Below are 22470 nucleotides of genomic sequence, written 5' to 3'. Positions count from 1 at the left end.
TGTTGGATTACCTAAGCAGGTTAGTCCTGTTCTCCTGTCGGTTCTCCGAGCAAAAGTTGGCAAAAGGTGTCTTAAGTCCCAGGTTTTCGGAAACATTAGGAGGAGTACACTTTGACACTAGCCAAGGGTCTAAGACCTTGGTAATAGCACTTGGGGTCTAATTCCATCAGAGGACAGCAACAGTATCTTTGCCAAGCCCCATTGGAACTGGTCAACTAGGAATGCAGGAAAAAGGCCTCTTGAAGTTTGCTGGGTCCCTGTTGCCCAAACAGGAGGGGTGGTCAGCCTTATGACCCTTGGATTCCACTTCATTGTCCTGGGTACAAGAGGCAGAGCAAGTCCGGTCTTCAAAGCTCTTCTCAGGTTAGAGCCAGCAGGTCCAGTCCTCTTCCGTTCTTCCACAGGTCCAAAAGTGATCTGGTGATGGTACAGGGGATGCCACATTTATGCCCACGGCCAACCTTGGGGTGGGGGAAACTCCTGGCCACGCCTTGAGCAATGGGGTAAAATTGTTATGACCCTACTCACTTTTGCAGGACTTCCTGTGTTTTACTGTAAACTAAACCCAACATGGCTGACTCTTTCGTTACCTGGTCAGAGCTCTCAGTGCCCACCCAGTGATGTGGCTGTGATAAAGGGCAAACCCTTGTGATCAATGTAAACCAGTCCTGGGGCAGCCTTCCCCTCACTCTCCGCTCCCACATAGGGTTTGGAGCCATGCTGGCCAGAAAGGCAAAAAAAGGGAAGCCTAGTTGTGAGCTACATCTGCCAGTGACAGGGTAGGCATTCTTTGAAGGTCGGGAAGTAGTTGGCACAACCCCCCCAGGCCATCCTGTTCAAGAAAGTAAACACCTTTACACATCCATGCCTTAAATCTACTGTTTGGGAGCAATAAAAATAACACCACAGGAGAGCCATTAACAATTCGGTGGCACCTTACACTGGCAGAAAGGCGCATTTGTCCTAGACCGAGAAATAACCGCTTTCTAAAAGTGTAATTTCTAAAATAGTATAATAACATATGACTTGTCCATTATGCTCCCAAAGTGAAGTTAAGTATTATAAGTTGATACAATGTAATCCAGTGTTTTCCTCTGGGAAGGCTAGCCTTTTCACAGTCAAAATGAATTTTAGAGGTTTTTCACTGTTAGCACATGTAAACATTAAATATACATGTTCTATCTTTTAAATACAATGCACGCTGCCTTATGGGTATGTGGGGCCTATCTCATTGGTGAATTAAAGGCATTGAAAAGGAACGGTTAGGCCTTGAACATGTGAAAATAATAAACTAAATGGGTAGTGTTTACAGATTTTGGACATGTGCAAGGGCCAAGTCTTGTTTGAAATTCTGTGGTTTTCCATACAAACGGTGTTCAATTGATTTTACTTCCCAAAATAATTCCTGCAATGGTTTGTCCTAATGTGGGCTTTCCGAATCTAGCACTGGCCTTCGCCCTAGGCAACACTTTCTTACCCAACCTGATTACACTATTGAAAAATTCCTGAGGATTTTGTTCTTTCACTCATTCTAGAAAACTTATTAGGTTTGTTTAGATCTACTGGCAGAATGAATGTAAGACTTTTCAAATGAGTTACTGTAAGAGTTATTTCATGATTGTAACCTATGTTTTTGTTACTAAAACGAAAATACTGAGACACGCAGAAATGTTTTTCTGACCTATGCTAAACTAGGCTTCAAAATGACCTTGACACCATCTTGTATTAACATGGCTGCTGTTTTGTAATACTCATTGTGTTTCTATTTCTCATTGGCACTGTTTTTTTGCAATGACATATTTTTCATGAAGAACTCAAGAGGAAGCTTGTAGATTCTTTTCAATACTTCCAAGGCCTTCCTGCTCATACAGTGTAGTTCATTCACTCAGTCTTTCCATTGTTTATACACCTCCGATGACATTAAGTTAGAAGTGGCATAATTATCATTTTTTAATGAGGTAGTGCCATGATGGTGGTATAACATGACGTTTTATAATATTGAGTTTTGATTTGCTGTCCTATTGCTACTCTGCTCACAACATGCTGATTGTGTAATTTCTATAACTTTCTATCGTGAAAATTACTATAAAAGACCATTAATTTTGGGGGTCTACTAGGGATGCTGTCCGTTTCTCTATTAATTTATTGTGTATTCTGGACTTAGTCTATTTTTCGAAGTTTGTTAGTTGTTGCATGTATCTTAACCCATTACCTGCTGAGACTTTTCTACCCATTACTGAACCCTTTTTTTGGCTTTTTGGGGAGGTTCGAGCTTAGACATTCATTACTTTTGTTCTTACAAAAGGTATATAAGGTAGCCACGCCAAATTTGCATCCTTTTTTCCAACACCATGGGGATTGTAAAGGCCTCCAGAGTTTGTGGATTCCCCTAGAGGGTGCCGAGATAATAGGCAAAATATAGCTACATATTTGATTTTATTTGAAAACCGGAATAAAGTGCTTCATAAAAAAGTGTCGGGTTTCTTTCCTAAAAATGGCATCAACAAAAGTTTGCTGTGCTAAAGTCAGCGTTCAGGAATGTGCAGAACTGAATAAAAAAAATATTCTTTTTTACCACAGTGTTGGCATGTTTGAGAGAGGTAGCACATTTTTCCTACTTTATGTGCTTTCAACCTACTTTCAGATTGTTTTGGAAACCAGTGTTAAACCCAGGGGTGATCCTGGAAAATTATAGATTTCTGAAAAGTAGACACAATTCGCATTTAAGCAAGGAGCTATGTGTGTAGCTGCCTCAAAGAAACTGTTAAAATAAAAAAATATTGAAATTGAGTTGGAAAAAACGGCCATTTGTGACAAAATGTTAATCTGTAACTTCTTGTCATGATGGGTGATTTACAAAAGCATATACCATCACATCCACTAGACCCTTCTAGTTGTGGGGATATATAAGGTTTGTAGGTTTTCAAAGCACCCAAGGTACTCGGAAGACATTAACAGAGCTGCACAGTGGTATTTAATTGTGTAGAGCAATTCATATGGTAAATTATGTAGACCAGGAAACCTGTGTTTCTCAAATGGGTACCAAATGTGGAGTTTAGGAGCAGTGGTTTTTTGTACATCTCTGAATTTGTGGGTACCCAAACTAGCTTGTGATTTGGAGGGCATTTTTAGGTCTCGCCTGAGACAGCGCTTTAGCGCTGTTCTGGCGAGACTTATAGTAGGCACTTTTGGAAGTGGAAACGAGTGCTTTCAGGCCGCCAACTACAGTGCATGTGCTCCGGGCGCGCGCACCATTTGGCAGCCTGAAAGCATTCGTTTTCTTTCACTTTCGCGGCCGCACGGCCGCCCGCGAAAAGTGCTCACCATTTGCCAGCCTGCTTTGCCTCTCTCCCCTACCCCCTCCCTTATCCTCTCTTTTATCACACTCTGTAGTGTTCCAAAGAATGTAAACAGGACCCCGCTTCCCGGAGCCTAATTGAAGTCATGCCGATTTTTAGAGCCACTGCCCTTTCCCTTCCCCTGTATCACTGCACTCGCTCTTCCTGTTTCCACTCACTGCACGCTCCTTTGTCTGTGCACTGCACTCTCTCTTCCTGTTTTCACTCACTGCACGCTTCTTTATCTGTGCACTGCGTTCTCTCTTCCTCTGTTCATTTGTTCACTCGCTGCACTCTCTCTTCCTCTGCTTCACTGCTCTTTCCCTTCCCCTGTATCACTGCGCTCTCTCTTCCTCTTTTCACTCACTGCACGCTCCGTTCTCTGTCACTGCATTCTCTCTTCCTCAGTGCACTGCACTCTACCTTCTTCTGTTCACTCACTGCACTCTCTACCCCTGTGCCACGTGCACTCTCTCTTCCTCTTTTCACTCACTGCACACTCCTTTCTCTGTCACTGCGTTCTCTCTTCCTCAGTGCACTGCACTTCTCTGTTCACTCCTTGCACTCTCTCTTCCTATGCGCCACTGCTCTCTGAGCCTCTCTCACTTCCCTTCTACCACTGCACGGTACTCTCGACCTCTCCTCTTGCCCCCAGTGCAACCACCAGCCCCCCAGGACGGACATCCTGTAGAAAGCTCTCTGGTTGCATGGATTAGTCAGACGCGGTGGCGTCCAGCAGGGTCGTTGGGGGGTGAGTGAACATTTTTCATGGAGCACTACATAGAGTGCTCACTGTTTGCCGTTTAAAAAATACATTTAACGTCAGAAGTCATTTGATGCGCAAACTTGTAAGGTTTGGTTTAGGGTTTGAAAGCTGGCATCGCATGGCAGTGTTTCCTCCCCCCTCTCTCACACACGCTCCTAACCCTCCCTTACAGTACGGAAAAGTTCTAACAGACAACAGACAACAGGCGCCCCTAAGATCGAAACCAGACAGAGCCTTCTGCCTTGGTTAATGGCCCATTCGCAAGTGTTACAATTAGAGACAACGCGGGCGCCAGGAGAAAACAATGCCACACATCCTTACGATTTGTAGGTGCTAAGCCGTGTCCTGTTCTGCTTATAACACAGGATACAGTGGGCAGATTGAAGCCTTTAATTAAAAATATATATCACTAGAGCAGTGAACATTTTTCATGGAGCACTACATAGAGTGCTCACTGTTTGCCGTTTAAAAAGTCCATACAAAAGCACTTTGGATTGGAGGCACTTTTGTAACAAAAGGAACACTTCATTGAACTATTAATACAAGGTTTTATATGCCCATCCCATATTTTACACACTATGTGTTCATTTTCCTGAGTGACATTAAGGATCAGCGAGTTGATTAACAGCACAGCCTCCTGTGTCCATGCAAAGACACAAAGACATTTAAAATTGCGTGCAGTTATGTGTCTGTAGAAAGCACGTGAAACAAACATTGAAGGCTCGTGGGGTGGTAGTTTACGCTACTGACATTGTAAATGACAATGCGTTTTCTTTGTATTAAAACCAAAACATAAATAAAAGGCATTGTAATTTTACAATGCCAACAGCTCAAATTAATTTAAATCGGAGTTGTATTTTGATTATAACTCAGAGCAGTCTTTAGTTGTTAATTTGTATTATAACTCAGAGCAGTCTTTAGTTGTTTTATAGTTGTAGTCTTGTTGCACAGTGCATTTTATATACGTTTTTCCTTCCAGCAAGATACCAATTTCGACAACGCCCGTAGATTTTCATTGAAAACCCCAGGCATTGAAGTAACTAGGCTGACAATTTACCCCTCCTAGTTTTGTGGGTATTAAGCCCCTTACATATTTATTTTTTTTGTCCCCCTTTAGCTCTGTTCGCGGTGTACATTGTAATGACCAGGAAATCAGATTGGCTTTTAGCGGACCGCTGCAAACGGACAGGAAGGGGGTCTTTCAGGAGCTTGGGATACACAGCCTTTCCTGCCATTGTTTGTTCTGTGAAATGTTTGGGATTGTCTCTGAGCCGTGCACTGTTTTGCTCTTGGTTGCCTTCCGCTCTTATATTTGGGTAGAGGATTGTTTGCTGTCACACACCTACCTGAGGTGAAGATTTTGGAGTTGGATGTCTGTGAAGTTATTACTGGAATGTGCATGGCACGGCCAAAGTATGGAGGTCTGATGTATTTTTATTTTATTTCACGGCATATTTCACACAATGGATTAGTGCCCAACAGGTTCCATTAAAGACTAAGTGCCACACACACATTTTCGACATTTTGCAGAAATGTCTCTTTACGCGACTTAGAAGCACTCTGTGATTGCTTGGCATGCACACTGGTGCACGCCGCACAATGCTACACAAAACACTGCTGCACGCCACACACTGCTGCACGCCACACACTACTGTACGCCGCACACTGCTACACGCCACACACTGCTGCACACTGCTGCATTACTCACTGCTGCATGCTGCACGACACTGATGCACGCAGCACACTGCTGCACACCGCACACTGCTGCACGCCACTGCACGGCACACAGTACTGCATGCCTCACACTGCTACACGAAACACTGCTGCACGCCACACACTGCTGCACGCCGCACACTGCTGCACGCCGCACACTGCTGCACGCCGCACACTGCTGCACGCCACACACTGCTGCACGCCACACACTGCTACACAAAACAATGCTGCACGACACACACTGCTGCACGACACACAGTGCTGCACGCCACACACTGCTGCACGCCACACACTGCTGCACACTACTGCATTACTCACTGCTGCATGCGACACGACACTGCTGCACGCCACACACTGATACACGCCGCACACTGCTGCACGCCGCTCCACGCCACACAGTGCTGCATGCCTCACACTGCTACACAAAACACTGCTGCACGCCACACACTGCTGCACGCCGCACACTGCTGCACGCCGCACACTGCTGCACGCCGCACACTGCTGCACGCCGTACACTGCTGCACGCCGCACACTGCTTTTACACAAGTTTACGCTACTGACATTGTAAATGACAGTGCCTTTTATTTGTAATAAAACCAAAACATAAATAAAAGTCATTGTAATTTTACAATGCCAATAGCTCAAACTCTTATAAATGCGAGACCTATTGCATTGCAAATGCTTGTTCTAAATGTCTTCTTTATTACACATGGGCTTACATTTTGAAGGTACAAATTCACCGATATCCAATTGGTAATAACAAATGTTCAAGTAGTCTATGTTGCCACATGTCTACCGATTAAAAATGATACCTCGCTTGTGTGGGTAGGTCTAGTGCCCACAACAGGAAAAGGTCCAAAATACAACATAGGCACATCAAATTATTTGCACTTACAATGGACTCCTTTTTTTCAATGTAGGTAACTGGTTTTTTGACCCTCGCTCTGCCGGCAACTAGGGAAACCTAGCAAAACATGCACTTTTTAAAAAACAATTCAGTGAATCCTTGGGGGCATGACTGTCAGCAGGTAATTTTATGGCAAAAGCAGACGTATGCAGTTCTTAAAAAGGGCATGGGAGGGGCAGAGGGAGAAGGGAAGGTGGATGGAAGTAAGGTGTTCCTGGTGTAGAATGGAAACTATAGGTAGAATAGCTCCAAAAAGGAGCAAGGGCCCTCACACACCCAAAAGGGTGTCAGGCTTCATCAAAGAACAGCTCCACGTTGCAAATATCAAACTTTGACTAAAAACACACATTTTCCACATATTTCTGTGGCAGAAAGTTCTGGAATCTGGGTGAGCTTCAAAATCCCTACCACCCTGAGTTCCCACACGTGCCCGGATAAGAACGGTAACCCACTTGTGTGGGTGGGCCAAGAGACTGCCACACAAAAGGCACCAAAGTGATGTGTGCAGAGATCATTGATAGGAGTAGCCATGGTATTTGTGACCTTGCTCAGCCACCACCCATGGAAACCTACCAACTATACACATTTTTGAAAAGTAAATGCCTTGCGTGGATCCCATTAGGTTTTCCTCTCCACAATGCCCTGGAAATCTCAAACATTCCCTTAAATCACATTTTCCTTACAATTCTGAGATGAAAGCTTCCAGAATCAGCCTCAGTCCAAAAAATTCCTACCACTCAGTGTTACCCAACTTGTCCCCATAAAAGTGCTGCCTCACTTGTGTGACTGGGTCTAGTTCCCACTATGGGAACAGATCAAACCATGGTCAGTGGGAGTCCTCGCAGTGGACTATCCAGTGTCTGGGTGAATGCGGCACCGATGGAGTTGACTTCATTAGTGATGATGAAGTTGACAGCATGTGTATTTCTACTACCTTAACTATCTGTCTTCTTGCTATACATTAACCCAGTGAAAGCACACATAGCCTAAGCTTTTCCTACCTGTTCATGTCTCTGTCTCCATCAAAGTCTTGACTAATCCTCTGAACCTTTACTAACGTCTTCTCTTGCTAACTACCTGTAGCTCAAGAAAACATGTTTTTCATGCATCTTTAGTGCACTCACTGCACTAAGTCCAACTCCTTTCAGTTTATGGATGCATATTGGGGGGGGGGGGGGGCGGGTTGTCTTAGATTGTCTTCCGAGGCCAACTTTCTTCAAACTGAGTGAGCATGTCTACCTTGAAACAAATACAAACATGCTGGGGAAAACCGCGGAAGTTCCCTAAACAGCACTTAAAAACTAATAATGACGTTAGGTTCTGCCTTCCAAGGTACTTTGTGAACACGTGGCCTGTGTTCCGTCCACCGTTCTATGCAGTACACTTACCACATTCTGACAGTGGATAAACATGTTGAGCAGGCCATAAGAAAGTCCATTATTTCCTCAAGTAAAGGAAACAATTTGTGAAGCTGCTTGCTTAGTGAAGTAGTGGCCCATCCATTGAAAGGTATATGTTAGGGCAACTCCACCTCACTCCATTTTCCAATACTTCACTTTTGTATGGTACAGTATGAAGCAAGTTGGAAAACATAGGGCTGGCTGAGGTGGGCAGTACAAACTTGTATCCTTCCTCTTTCCCAATCGTCGAGCAGACTCTGCAACAACTACATAGTTGAGTCTTTCTAGCTTTTGCAGGAATGTGGCAAAATGCTGACCCTGCAGCCTTGACACATCCTTCACCGCAGATTGCGTTGGGGCTGCCACCCTTGTAACTTTCAATGATGGTCAACTGAAAGTCAAGAGAAGACATTGGTCTCCCTGTGGTGATCTTACGATAAACAACATACGCTTTGTATGTTGCCATCTGGCTCAAGTGGGTAAGCTGCTTCTTATACCAAGTGTTAGTTTTACAATTGATATTGGATGGCTGGATAACCTGGTCATTCTTATCCACTCCACGCATGCAGTTGTAATCAAGCATACAGGTGGAGTTGTGAACTTCAGCCATCTGACCATATACCTTGACGGGGAAAGTACTCTCATCATGGATTGTAGTGAGCATGTGCACATCTCACCTATTAGAAAATTTGACTGCAAATAGTTCTGTGGAACGCAATACAGTGCTCTGGAATTTTTGGAGCTCCTAACAAACCAGCTCCTGCGTGACTTTTTTGCGGACTCATCAAGCTGTACCGCATGTCACTGTGCCAACTTTGTACATCTCACTGAACTGCTCTAATCCCATATAGAAATTGTCCACATGAAGGTTATAACCTTTATGAAGGAGTGGTTGGATAAGCGCCTATACAATCTTTGCTGTTATTCTTAGCGTGAAAGGGCATCCTTCAAGGTTTAGAGCAGGCTCCTTCCCTGTACACACTCTCAAACTGTATACATAACCAGCAGAGCTCTCACACAGCGTGTACAACTTGATGCCATAATAATCTCTTTTGCTGGCTATGTACTGCCTGAACAGCAGCCACCCTTTGTACAGGATCAAGGACTCCTCTATGGCTATATTCTTTCCAGGAGTATAAATCAGTGCAAACATGGAAGACAAACGTTCTACAAAAGGCTGAATTTTGAACAACTTGGCATGGTTTGGATGGTCCCTGGGCAAAGCAGCAGAATTATCATTGAGATGCTGCATATGCTGCAGTAGAAAAAAACGATCTCCACTCATGTATGGTGCGAAGATGGTCTCACCAAAGCCATGTGAGTAGACAGTAGGACTGCAAGTTTGGTTTGTACACTATCCCCATTTTGAGCATAAGGCCCAAAAGTTTCAACAACTGCTCAAATATAGTGGAGTTCCACCTGTGTGTCCTAGTATGAGGCCCAAAAGTGTCTCGATGCTCCCTCAGGAATTGTTCTGCAAGCAATTGTATTTGTTGCACATTTTCTTCAAGGAATTAACATCCAAGAAATAAACGTAGTCCGTTGGCAAAGTAAATTGCTGGATCAACTTTACATTCAGCATCTGCAGTGAACGGGGGAGTTTGGGGCTGCACTAAATTGGTGAGCTGCTAAGAGAGTTCTCTGTGCTCACCTTCTCACATGCCTGCTACTGGGTTGTTCTGCCCTGCTACAGTCTGTCCACTAAACAGTGTGTGTTTGGAAAGGGATATCATGACTCCCATGCCCATGTTCGTCAGAATCACTGGAAGACAAGTCATTGGATGGAACTCAGCTGACTGAACAATCGCCTCCAGATTCTGCTCCATTTTCCTCTCCCTCAGATGCTGTCTCAGTGTCCGATTCTGCCTCACAGCTGTCCTCCATTACTTGAGGTAGGGCTTGGGCAGCAGTCATTCCCGAGAAACCATCTCTGCTGACTGTTTAAAACCTCCTTCAAAAACACTTTGTCCTACGTAGAAGATAGAAGTTGTGATGTTCCAGAGCTGCTCCTGAACTCGTACTTTGCGAGGATTAGTAGGGAAGAATGCATTGTGAAGGAAAAACTTTCTAATTATCATAAAGAAAAGTTTCAATTCTATTAAGGACTTTGAGGCAAAGATTATGTTTTAACTCTCCATTTTATTGCTCAGCAGCCTTAACAGTAACACAAAGACTACAAATTCCATGAGTCTTTTCACAACACAAATAACCATAGAGACAGTCCAATATAAACAGCATGAAGGAACAGCTCTTCCTCTTTCTTCGGGCGAAACCCATGATTCAACGTGCAGTCAATATTCTTGTTTCTGATCAGGTCCTGAAATAAAAAGAACCGTGTCAGCCTTTAGAAAACTAACATTGTCCCTGCAATGGACTGCTCATAAACAAATCGGACAGTAATCAACAATGAAGATCACATACCAAAAACCAACCCAAGCAATTCTCAGAACCCTCTGAAAACTCTATACTTATCCAACATGAAGCTTTCCAACATTGAGGGAGGGTCGGAATAACAATTACACTGGGTTTGATGATCCTCTTCTCCGCGTCCTTAATAAAATTGAAACTTTCATTCACGAAAGCTTGGAAATTTTTCATTCTATGTCCGGACTGGAGGCTCAGATTATGCTAGTTCAAAGCTGATCGACAACCATAGAAGCCATGCCCAAAATAGGTTTAAAATAGAAGGTCTTAAAGGTGGAGTCAGAGGACCAATCCGCTGCATTATGTATGTCCTCCAAGCACCCACAAAGGGCAAAGGCTTTTGAAGCCATGGCTTCCCTTGCTGAATGTGCTCCGAGAGCAGAAGTATCAATACCCGCTTCCTGGAGCACCCATTTCACCCATCAGGCAATCGTGGCGGCTGTCACAGCTTTGAAAGGTTTTTTGAGTGAAAGAAAAAGTTGTGATTCTCTTGGAGGTCTGTATTCCTCCGTCATCATCTCGTATGCCCTCAGACACGTACAACACACAACTTCGGATGACCTGGGAAGGCTGGATAAGAAACCACTCTAGTGTTGGACTTGGTACGTTGCGCCACCGTGAACGACACCCCTTCCGGGGTCAACGTTCGCACTGACACCTACAAAGCTCAGACAGCTGATACTCGCTTACATGATATCAGGCAAAGAAGCATCGCCAGCTTACTTGTTAGTTCCTTATGGGATAGGTATTGATTGTCCTGCAAAGATTGTAGTAAACAGAGCAACACATTAACATCCCATAACTAGGAAAACTTCGGACGGGGAGGGAAAGACAGGCGAATGCCCCTCAGTAGTCTACAGACTAGGAGATGTTCCCTTACTGGGACCTCGTGCAGAGGCAAATGGCCTGCTGAAATGGTGGATCTACTTGTGTTGAACGAGCGGTAGGCAAGGCCTTGATCCACTAATTCCGACAGATAATTGACCACGTGGATTACATCCTCCCCCACGGGATCCAAACCCCGTCGCACGCACCAGCGAGACCACTGTCTCCAAGATCATCGGTAGTGTTTGACCGTAGATTTTGTCCACGCCTTCCTGATAAGGGATGAAGCTCTTGCCGAAAGGCCTGGTATCTCCCAACGTCCCCTGTAATCCTCCAGCCCATGAGCTGCAGACTGCCCTCTCGAACTAGAAGGTGCAAGTTGCCCTGCGCATCTGTCAGAAGATGATAACTCCGGGGAAGTGGGATTGGAAAATCCATAGAAAGTTCCAGAAGAACTGGAGATTTCCAATGTGGCGTCACTAGAATTACCTCCGCCTTCTGCCTCCGGACTAGAGCCATGAGCCGGGGAATCATGGCGAACGGGGGAAACGTGTAGCTGCGGAACAGGGTCATCTGTTGCCCCTGTGAGGGGATCCGGACACCAGCTGAAGAACCAGGGAATCTGGAAGTTGAGATGAAACGCAAAGAGGTCCACTTGACATGGACCCCACTGAGACGACAGCCTCCGGAAGAGGGACGGGTCTAGCTTTCAAGCACTGTATTCCTGGAGATGTCTGGAAAACCAATCCACCGTCTGAGAGCACCCGGGAGATATTCCGCAGTGACCGACAGTCAGGCAGTGCTCCCAGAATTCTTTGGCCAAATCTGCCAAAAGTTTGGAACGAGTGCCCCCTAGGAGATTGATATATCTCACTGCCGAGATATTGTCCATCTTTAGTAAGATGGCGCAAGAGACTTTGTTGGCCGCTAGAATGCGGATAGCGAAGGAGCTGGCTAGGAGCTCTAGGCAATTGATGTGTAGTGGTTGCTCTCGCTCGGACCAGTGCCTGCCTGTAGTAACGTCTCCACAACGGGCGCCCCATCCAAGACGGTGATCACCAAGTAGGGGGCTGATCCGAAAATGACCCTTCCATTCTAGGCCTGCATATGTTCAAGCCACCAAAGTGGTTCAGCACGCGTCTCTTGCGAGAGAGAGTTCTCATGCGAATAAGAGGGGCCTCAATGCGGGTGTTGCGTCTTCAAGCGTTGAAGTGCCCGATAGTACAACGGGCGCGGGAAGATCGCTTGTATTGAAGAAGAGAGAAGGCTGACAATCCGAACTAGATGCAATGAGAATTTCTCTCTCGCTAGAGTCCGGCGCAATTCCCTGCGGATCAAACGCATTTTCTGCTGGGGTAATCTGAGACACTGCTGAACCGTATCGACCTCGAAGGCCAAAAAAGATATCTGTTGGGCTGGATTTCTGATTGTTCAAGATGAACCCCAGGCTCTTTTTTTTTTTTTTTTTTTTTTATTCATCATCATCAAGAATTATATTTATTTAATGATACATTTCATTATGCAGTTTCGTCAAAAAGAAGAAAATAAAAACACAAAAAATTAAAAGTAAGAAAAACAAAACATGACAAGAAAGAAAGTATGGAGGGCTAGCCGATTGCCCCCAATCAAAAACGGAGAGTGCCAATATTTTAATCTTTTTCAAGCCTCTCTTTCCAGTTGGCAATAGGGGCCCATATCCGATTCCCCATTTGTCTTGTCTTCCATCCTTTTTTATCGTACAAGGCTTTTTCTAATGCATATACCGCTAATAATCGTGATAGCCATTGTTGGAACGTTGGCGGATTTGGATCTTTCCACATTGTTGCGACACAAAGTCGACTCAGAATCATCGCTATATATATAAACTCAAATTGGGGTATTTCTACTCCATCCCTAGTTACCCCCAGAACCATGACTTCGCTAGTTATAGTAATTTTGATCCCTAGTGCTCTATCCAAAAATTGCTCTATTGAGTTCTTAAACAAATCCAAGGCGGGGCATGCAGCAAACATATGTATAGTATCTGCCTGTGTTGCCTGACATCTTGGGCAAACCACTCCCGTCGTTCCACCCCATTGAGCAATTCTATGTGGGGTGTAATAGAGCTCGAACATGGTCTTGTATTGCTGGACTTGTAGGGTGGCTACTCTTAACACTGAATTTAATAACTTGAAAGCTTTTTCAACCTCATTCCCAGATAAATTCAATTTTATATTCCATTTTTCTATAACCTTTGCACTATCGTCCTCCTTGTGCCTGGTCAGTTCCCCATATACCTGGGATATTGAGCAGCCCTTCTTATCTCTTAAGATTTCCATGATTTCTACTCTCCGATAGTTGATATCCCCTCCCTGTTTTTTTAACAAAGCTGATCTTATTTGAAGGTATTTGAAAAACTCCCTGCGGTCTAAGCTATATAGCTGCTGTGCTTGATGAACCCCAGGCTCTGTAAGAGATTCTGAGCCATTCGGAGTTGCGATATCAGAGTGTGTTTCACCTGGTGCATCAAAAGTATGTCGTCCAGGTAAACGATGAGACAAACTCCTCAAGCCATTCCATGGCCGGTCTCCGCACCTTGGTGAAGCACCAAGGAGCTGATGATAGTCCGAATGGCAGACACGTAAACTTGTAGATGAGGCTGTCCCACTGGAATTGAAGAAAATGTCTGTGGGGCAGAAAAATAGGTATGGTAAGGTAAGCGTTTCAAGTCGAGACGAACGAGCCAGTCATTTGGGAGCAACACATCTCTGAGAAGATGGATGCCCTTCATCTTAAAATGGCGGTACACCACCCATTGATTGAATTCTCAGAGATTGATCACCGGTCTGAAGCCTTTGCTTTTCTTTTCGACCAGGAAGATATTGGCCAAGAACCCCTCGGGGTGTAGGGAGAACCGTACAATGGCCTTTTTGTTTAGGAGTTTCCGAACCTCTGCGTCTACCACCCGGGCAGCCTCGTAGGAAAAAGTTAATGGCCTGGGATGAGAAAGTTGCTGGGGAACGCCATGAAACTCAATGTGGAAACCTCCCACCGTTTGCAACATCCATGCGTCCCCTGTAATTGCTGCCCAGCTGTGGCGAAACCATTACAACCTTCCCCCCACCTTTGGCAGGAAAAAAGGGATAGGCTTTACCGGAGGTTCCACCAGGTGCGTTGTTAGCTCCTCGGAGTTGCCTCTCCCCCCCACGTCCTTTGTTGCGTCCTCTGGAATGGTAGAACCCTCCAAACTTCGTCTGGTCTTGCCACTGCATGGAGCTTTTAGTCTGGAGCCTGTGGGGGTTGTTATAAGAACAACCGGAGGGGCGCCCTCTACCTTTTCCAGTCCCTCCAAAAATCTGTTGGGTGAACACTTTCTTCATAGATTGTTGGTCTTTATCCAACGAAGAAAAGGTGTTAACAAATCCGGACAGTTCCTTAATAAAAGGCTCTCCGAAGAGACACCCATTTGCCACGTCTCCGGCCTGAGTAGAAGCCAACTTGCCCAGTCTCGGTTTGATCTTAATGAGTAGAGAGCGTCTGTGCTCCGTCGATAACGCACAGTTGGCGTTGCCAAGAAAACAAAGCACTCTCTGCGCCCAGCCAGAGAGTATTTCGGGATCTATCATGTGGTCAGTCTCTTTGGCATCCTCCGCCATGTCCATGATTTTAGTAAGTCGACCCAGGATGTCCAAAACCTTATCCTGGCAGGAACGCCAGGAGCGGTCCAACCCTTTTTTAGGGTCTCTAATGAATTTTCCAACGAAGGTGGCCATCTTGGCATCAGTTTCAGGGGTACATGCCACCTTATTCAGCAGGTACTGCCGGGTACCCTCCCCTTTTAGCTGGCCCCGGACTTCTTGGTCCATAGGCTTTTGTATCCGTCTAGCCACACATGATGCTACTAGTGGCGCCAGTATCCAGTCCGCAGAGCGGGGTGGTAAACGTCTTCCGAGTTAAGCAAACCCAAGATATCCACCGAGTCCTGTGTATGAGGTACCACCAACCGTGGTTTCTTAGCGCCTCCTTCTGGGCACCAGGGTCTGCTCAGACCCGGCTCCTCGTCTGACTCTCCGGCATCACCATCTGCCCCAGCGTGTGATCAGGAATTATCATCAGGGTCCCCTCCAGCTGGGAATCCTCTTGGCTATCCATGCGCCTCTTCAGGAAGGCCTGGCTCAGCCTCTTAAAGGCGTCAGAAGAGGCAGGGCCCTTCAAAAGCTTAGCCTGGGCTTTGGCCTTGCCTTTCCCTTTAGCGGGCTCAATTACATTGGGAGGCGAGGTCCCAGACCAATTGCCCACCGAGGAGGAGCCACCAGACGCCGCACCATAAGCTCAATGATAACAGCGGCTCAGGGGTTCAAGGGGTGAGCACACTGACCTTTAAATGGCATCTACCAACCCCAAATGAATGGGGAGAAGAGGTTGATCCTCCTCTTCAGGCTCCCAGGCAACACATTCACTCAACATTGATAAGATCTAAAGCAAAAAGTGGCCAATGGAATCAGCAGAAATACTGAAATTATTTAATTTCACCAGGGACAAGGTCGCTATGCTAGATGACTGAGCCAAGGCTTATCAATTAGAAGCAGAACCGCACTGCTGGAGCACAAAACCGGGATATAAGAACTGCAGAGGCGTAAGGAAACTGACAGCAAACAGGAAACTGACACACGCGCCCGCCGCCTGAGCTGAGGAATTCAAACAATGCAGGGAGGCTCTCCTCCGCTCTCGGCTTGCGTGCGCTCACGTCGCGCCCCCCATTGTGAGGAGCGGCCCTGCGACACCTCGAGGTAGAGCCCCTGGGTTGGCAAAGCGTGTGACTCACTTCTATGTGCAGGCACAAAGGAAATGGCAAGAGTGCGCATCGGAAAGCCACGGACATAAAATGCCGGAAACCCAGTCGCAAGGACTCGGAACATCCCCATAGGCCGCGCCTAAACACTGCAGCTGACAGTGAGGCCTCGCAGGCCAAAAGGTTAGCACAACCCATATCAAACACACAATAACCAAATGAAAACCACGCAAGTGTATGAACTGGAACAACACCCTCAATATCCAGTCCCACACAAACAGTATCAAGGAAAATCACTTATCTGGCGGGGAGCAGCGAAGAAAGAGGAAGTGCTGTTGCTTGATGCTGTTTATATTGGGCTGTCTCTATGGTTATTTTTGTTGTGAAAAGACTCATGGTATTTGTAGTCTTTGTGTTACTGTTAAGGCTGCAGAGCAATAAAATGGAGAGAATTAAAGCATAATCCGAGCCTCCGGGCCTGACATAGAATAAATGTGGCACTTTTGTATTGTAGTGTGGAGTTTGTAGTTTGAGAGTTTGAATATGTGTGTAGATCCAAATTACAATGTATGTGAGATTTTTGGTTATGGCTCTCGATTTGCTATTCTTTGCATGGTTTTATTACTGGGATCATGATGAATTTGTCATTTTTGAGTTAGACGACAATGTTTGTTATTGAATTTCTCGGACTGACGAGGCTCAGTTTGTTTTTGCATGGAATAAAATATTTGATTTTTGTTTATTTGTTGGTTAAGGTAATCCTATTTGTTGTGATCAATCATCTCAAGGTATATTGTTTAACTTAGCAGGCCTCGAACAATCTACTCGCAATTGCAAGTAAAATGTTCTCAGGTGGGCAATTTTTGCACCATTCAGTTCCATCTGGCATGTAAACCTAGGCTGGAAAGAAACATGTGTTCTGTTCATTCATAAAGTCAATGAGCAATAAAGATGCTGTTAAATCTTGTTTTTATCTTGACACATTTGCTGTCTCTTCAAGAAAAGAGGCCAAATGTCAGTTGGTCTTTTAACTAATTGTTGATTGGAAAATTAGGTTTATTTTTCTCTCTTACTAGATTTAGAGGTTTTTGTCAAGTGAGCTGTCTGAAGATGTCAGTTATTTTTCTCTAACACATAACATTTCTATAAATAGCCCCCAAATTAATATTGCAAGTATTTCAAACTATATCCGGAATTATAAAAGCACATTTGTTTGTAATTAAGAAGTGTGATGCAAGCACAAAGTTAAATAGGAGCAAAATAAGCCAGAGCACTTTACTTGGTCATGTGAAAATGACACATATTTGCAGAAAATCTATTTCCAAACATTATTGTTTGTACACTATCTAGTTTTATTAGTAAAGCTGCATGTCAGGGGGAATGTTGGTGGCCATTTCAATGTAAAATCTGCTGATTACAAATGAGTGTTACCGCTTTAGTTTTGTATTTATGAAAGGTGATAGTTTTTAAACATGATGTGAGAAACATTCCTGCCCTGATGAAAATGCTGTTCATGAACTAAGAGGCAAAGCAGGGGTCATTTGTATCCTATATGTGGCTAGATTTGTATTATGTATGGAAAAAATGTTTTGTCTATTAAATCAAACTAAAGAGTTTTTTGTACACCAGACATGCTGAACTTGCACATTTGAAGATGGTCTTATACGTGATAATGAAGAAAATGGCGACTCAATGAATTAAAATATTTGCCCCCGATCACATAATTTGAAGCCTGTTTATGGGTCAAGAGCATTACAAATAGGTAGAGTAGATTATTTAAGTCACTAGACCTTCAGGTCTAGTAACATTTTTATAATTTTTCGAGGCCTGAACAAGTCGTTGTGTGTTTTGAGAGGCGCCATATACACAGGGACTTCTTAATTAAGAAGAATCTTTGAGCTGAGTGTGTTCCAACTAACATTAGATTGGAGTTTGTTTATTTGTTGGTGCTCCGGAGTAGATACGCTGTTATTATTAAGTGGACTACTACCGGTCAAAAATCTGCCTCAGTGTGATTGAATGCGCCACTGGTACTGGTTCTTCTTTATTTAGCGAGGTTGACTTTAGATTTCTTTATTTTTCACTTTTTTTTGCCTAATCAGGCAAGATTGATTCTGTTTGAATATGTAGTTTGTTGTGGCTGGAGGTATTCTCTTGATTTTGTTCACAAAGAAGACTCATTACAATTGGCTAATTGTATCTGGAGAGCCGTGCAGCGATTGGTGAGACGTCACCCCAAGTCACGCTGTCATTGGTAGATTGTTGTAGGTCGTACTGTTATTGTTTGACCTTTGCCATAGCTGCACTGTGATTAGCTAATTATCCTTTGTTTAAATAAAGATTGGGAGAAATGTTTTTAAATTGTATAAACCTAAAGTTCTGTTAGGAAAGGAGAGAAGATTCCTCATGAGGACTACCCGGCATTCGAAATGATGGAGGACATGGGTTTTCATATGTGTGTATGGTTAAGAGACTGGTGTGAGATCACATTGGAAGAACTTGCCATTTCCTTTAGAGGATACCTTTAGTGTCGGAAAGCTTGACTACCTGAGATATGTGACGTGTGAGAGAAAGCCACAACCTAGACCCACACATTTTGAAACATTAAGTGGGATCCTTTCGGGTTTGTATTAAGGATGCTGTCTGTTTTTGTATCTAATTGAATTGCTGCATATTCCGGACTTTGTCTATTTTGCACATTTTTTTTCTCATTGCTGCATCTATCTTAAATGTTAAAGAGCCTTTATGGCAATTGATTTCTATGTCTTATGAGAAATGTTTAAACCTGACTATGTTTTGTGTCTTCTGTATTGTACTTTAATATTTTAATAAACCTTCATGGTTTCCAAATGTACTGATCTCAAACTCCCTTTTTAAATCAGTCTTTATTATTGACTGTATTTTGTAATGCCGTTTTGCATCCTATCCCTAGTTACACAATGCTTTCTCTATTCTTTAGGACAAGTCTTTGACCGTGCGATGGACGCTTCTATCATGCAGATTATCGATTATCTAAGATATAGCGCCCACACCACTTATGGTAATAAAGCATACCTATTTTGTCAGATGGATTGCCTCAACCAAATACATGGATCCGAAAATGCATTGCAGGGAATTAGACAATGCCTACTTTAAGTTAATGGTGACAGCCGCATGACTTTGCAAGACAGAGGAGTCATAAATAAGCATTTCCAGTAGCGGCTCATGTTGTGGAGTGTGAGGGGTTGGAGTATGGGAAGGGGTCAGTGAGTGGGAAGGGCTCAGGGAGAGGAGGGGCAAAATAAAAAAAAGTAATTGGGGAAAAAAAACATTCTTGCTGCCTGCCACTTCTCGCTCTTCTGCTTCTTACCTCACAGGCACAGGCTTCATTGCACCAATCCTGACGCTGCTTTCATGTCATGATGGCAGTGTCAGGATTGGCCAGAGCGTTCTGGATTTGCTCTACCAGGGAGACTGGGAGCCTGTGCCTGCTCTCTCCAAACCGGCAATGCAGCTTGGGGTGGAGACTGCTTTAGTACGTATGGTGATTTGGCCAGCCTGGGACAACTGGCCAAACCGTCATGCGCACTGATCACAGTGCACTACCACTCCTCCTGCGCCTGTTGACCTCCATGTCCCAACCCCCAAAGACTCGGCAGAAAAGGAAAAATAAAACAGTAATAGAGCATGTTTACTATAGTTTTATTTTTCCTGTCGTTTTGAGGCAGGTGGCAGAGGGGTGAGGGGGAGTGGCTGAGCATTTCTTGTACTTGTTGAATTTTTTAATTCTCTTTGGGCCACTCTACAGAGTACAAATTCACATGTGTAATTCACAAAACATGAATGTGTACTCCTAATGGGGTTGCATCATGTATAACGTTGTGAGGTAATGTTACGCATAGATTAACCTTCTTCTGGGGCAGGATTGGACATTCCGGAGCAAGAACTCTCTGAAAAGTTTTATTACACTCACAACCTTGGAAGTTGGAGGGTCTTTACAAACTTCCTCACAGCCATTTCCCGTCCAGCAACAACTGGATATTTACTCCTGTCTTTGGCAATACTCAAACATTTTCCAATTTGGGAATGGGCATAGAACACCCTCAAAATTCATAGTGGTGTAGTTGAAGGAGTTTATCCAAAGAGAATGATATGTTCTCTGTAAAGGGAAATAATGTATAGGTGAGGTTTCACTAAGACTAAGGAATTTCTGCATGTGCTATTTTACAATATGTTCAACTGTGCATATGGCTTTGTTGACACTTGTGTCATTGGAAATTCCCTAAACTTTTCCATCAGTACATCTAGAAAGTGATGACTGTTTCCCGGATTATTCTTTTAAACCATTTTGTGAGTTTGAACAAAATTAATAAATATTAGATCTGGGAGGTTTTAATTATGCTGGCATAAGTGCCATGATTGTTATAATTTTACATAACGGTTTATATACAAAATTACAGAGATTGTGCCTTTACGCCATTTCACATATTGGGACTCCTGTTCGTGGCAAAATTGTAACGCAAGATGTACTGTTCTGGGAAATTTTTAACACGAGCAGTCAACAAATGTTCAGGTAGGGCGGACCGTTTGGGTAATTCTTTAGTTCAAAACTACAAATCCAAGCACAAGCGGCAGTGTTTTGAACTCAAGTGGCTGGACATTAACTTGAAATTACATTTTCAAGTTTAATTTTTACCCAATTGGACCATACAGGCAATTGTGAGTGTGTGACACATATTGCATAATTATGCTGAAATTTGCTTAACTTTACTTTGATAACGCATAATTAAGCCTCCTTCCATTACACATTTTGCACACTATTAATTAATACACACTCATGCAGGCAAATAAACCTGTGGGTGGATATTTATGAATCACATATAAAATTATAAAATGGGTCTGAAAGTAGCAATTATAACCTTTTTTCATAAATTATTATCCTTTTTCCAGTCATATATGTAAAAAGCATGGGTTTATAACTAAAGGTGCCTCTTCATTCACTGGTGGGTTTAGACACTCAGTAAGTCCTCATTAGTGCACTGTAACACTCATCCTTGTGCTTGTGCATTCGTTCATCAACCCAGTGACTCATCCCTGCTTTTTCCCACTTACCCAGACACAATAGTACGTATATGTTATGTTGAGTAGTTTTATTAAGCGCTCGAATACCCGAGGGTGTCTTGGTGCTGGCTACTAATGCAACATGAAGAGTCAGGGAGGAGTATTTTTTTATAAAGAATTGAATAACCAAGTCTTGAGGGTGTTCCTGAAATTCACGAGATTAGAAGTAGTTTTAGGGTGCAGAGGAAGCTCATTCCAGGCTTTAGAAGTTCCCAGTACAAGGCTGCGGCCACCCCAAGCCACACGTTTGAATCTAGGCAATATCACAGATTTGGCAGAAGAGGATCGTAGGGGGCTGTTAGCAGTATAACAGTTGACGTTATTTTTTAAGAACACAAGTTCTTGATCTGTACCATGCACACAAACAAAATCTCAATGAAGATATATTTATTTATTTATTTAGTTATATCATTTATAGAGCGCATGAATCACCCCAACCGGGGTACATCCGCGCTGCAACATCCAGAGGCAACCAAAAGGGGAAGATCAGAACAATGAGGTTTTCAGCAGCTTCCTGAAGGATAGGTAGTTGATGCAGAGACGTAAGTGGATGGGCAGTTGGTTCCATATAGGTGGAGCCAGATATGAAAAAGATTTACCCCCAAGTCTTGCATGTTTTATCCGAGGAATGTGGAGGAGATCTTTTGACCCTGAGCGGAGGGTCCTAGAAGGAGTATATCTGACCAACTTATCTGACATGTATCTTGGTCCCATATTGTTCAGAGCTTTGAACACCATGCAGCAGATCTTGAATTTATTCTTTTGCGAATGGGTAGCCAGTGCAATTTCCTGAATAGGGGAAGTGAGGCTGTACTGGGGGTGGCATTAGTCACTAAGCGGACTGCCGTGTTGTGGACTACCTGTAGTCTGTTTAAGGAAGATTCCTTGGCTGAAATGAACAGAGCATTGCAGTAGTCCAGACGGCTTAAGACCAGTGCTTGTATCAGGGTTATGCGTGTAGATAGTGGGAGTAGGGGGAAAACTTTGCGCAGAAGGCTGAGTACATGGTCCTGATTTAGCATGCTCTTCCAGGATCAGCTTCTGGTCTATTTGGACCCCTCAGTTCTTAACCACTTGTTTTGGGGATGGGGCCGGGCCTAGCTCTCCTGGCCACCAGTTAGGTGACCACCTAGTGATTGCTTCTTTGAATAACATAATCTCGGTTTTCTCCGCGTTTAACTGAAGGAAGTTGTTACTCATCCAATCAGTGATGGTTTTCATGCCCT

General features: G+C 44.0%; 1 protein-coding gene across 2 annotated transcripts in view; it reads left to right on the top strand.

The window, feature by feature from the left end:
* Positions 1–22470, top strand: part of ZNF277 (zinc finger protein 277) — a 733870-nt gene that overhangs the window by 76630 nt on the left and 634770 nt on the right. The window contains exon 3 of one of the 2 annotated variants that reach the window (XM_085653186.1): positions 19104–19184. The exons of the other annotated variant lie outside the window; for it this stretch is intronic. Coding sequence (XP_085509312.1) covers positions 19104–19184 — 81 coding nt within the window. The remainder of the gene's footprint in view (positions 1–19103; positions 19185–22470) is intronic. 2 annotated transcript variants of the gene reach the window in all.

The sequence above is a fragment of the Triturus cristatus genome, chromosome 4_1 (assembly GCF_964204655.1).
Source record: "Triturus cristatus chromosome 4_1, aTriCri1.1, whole genome shotgun sequence".
Lineage (NCBI taxonomy): Eukaryota > Metazoa > Chordata > Amphibia > Caudata > Salamandridae > Triturus > Triturus cristatus.
The sequence above is the reverse complement of the archived record's forward strand: the minus strand, read 5'-3'. Positions and strand labels throughout refer to the sequence as shown.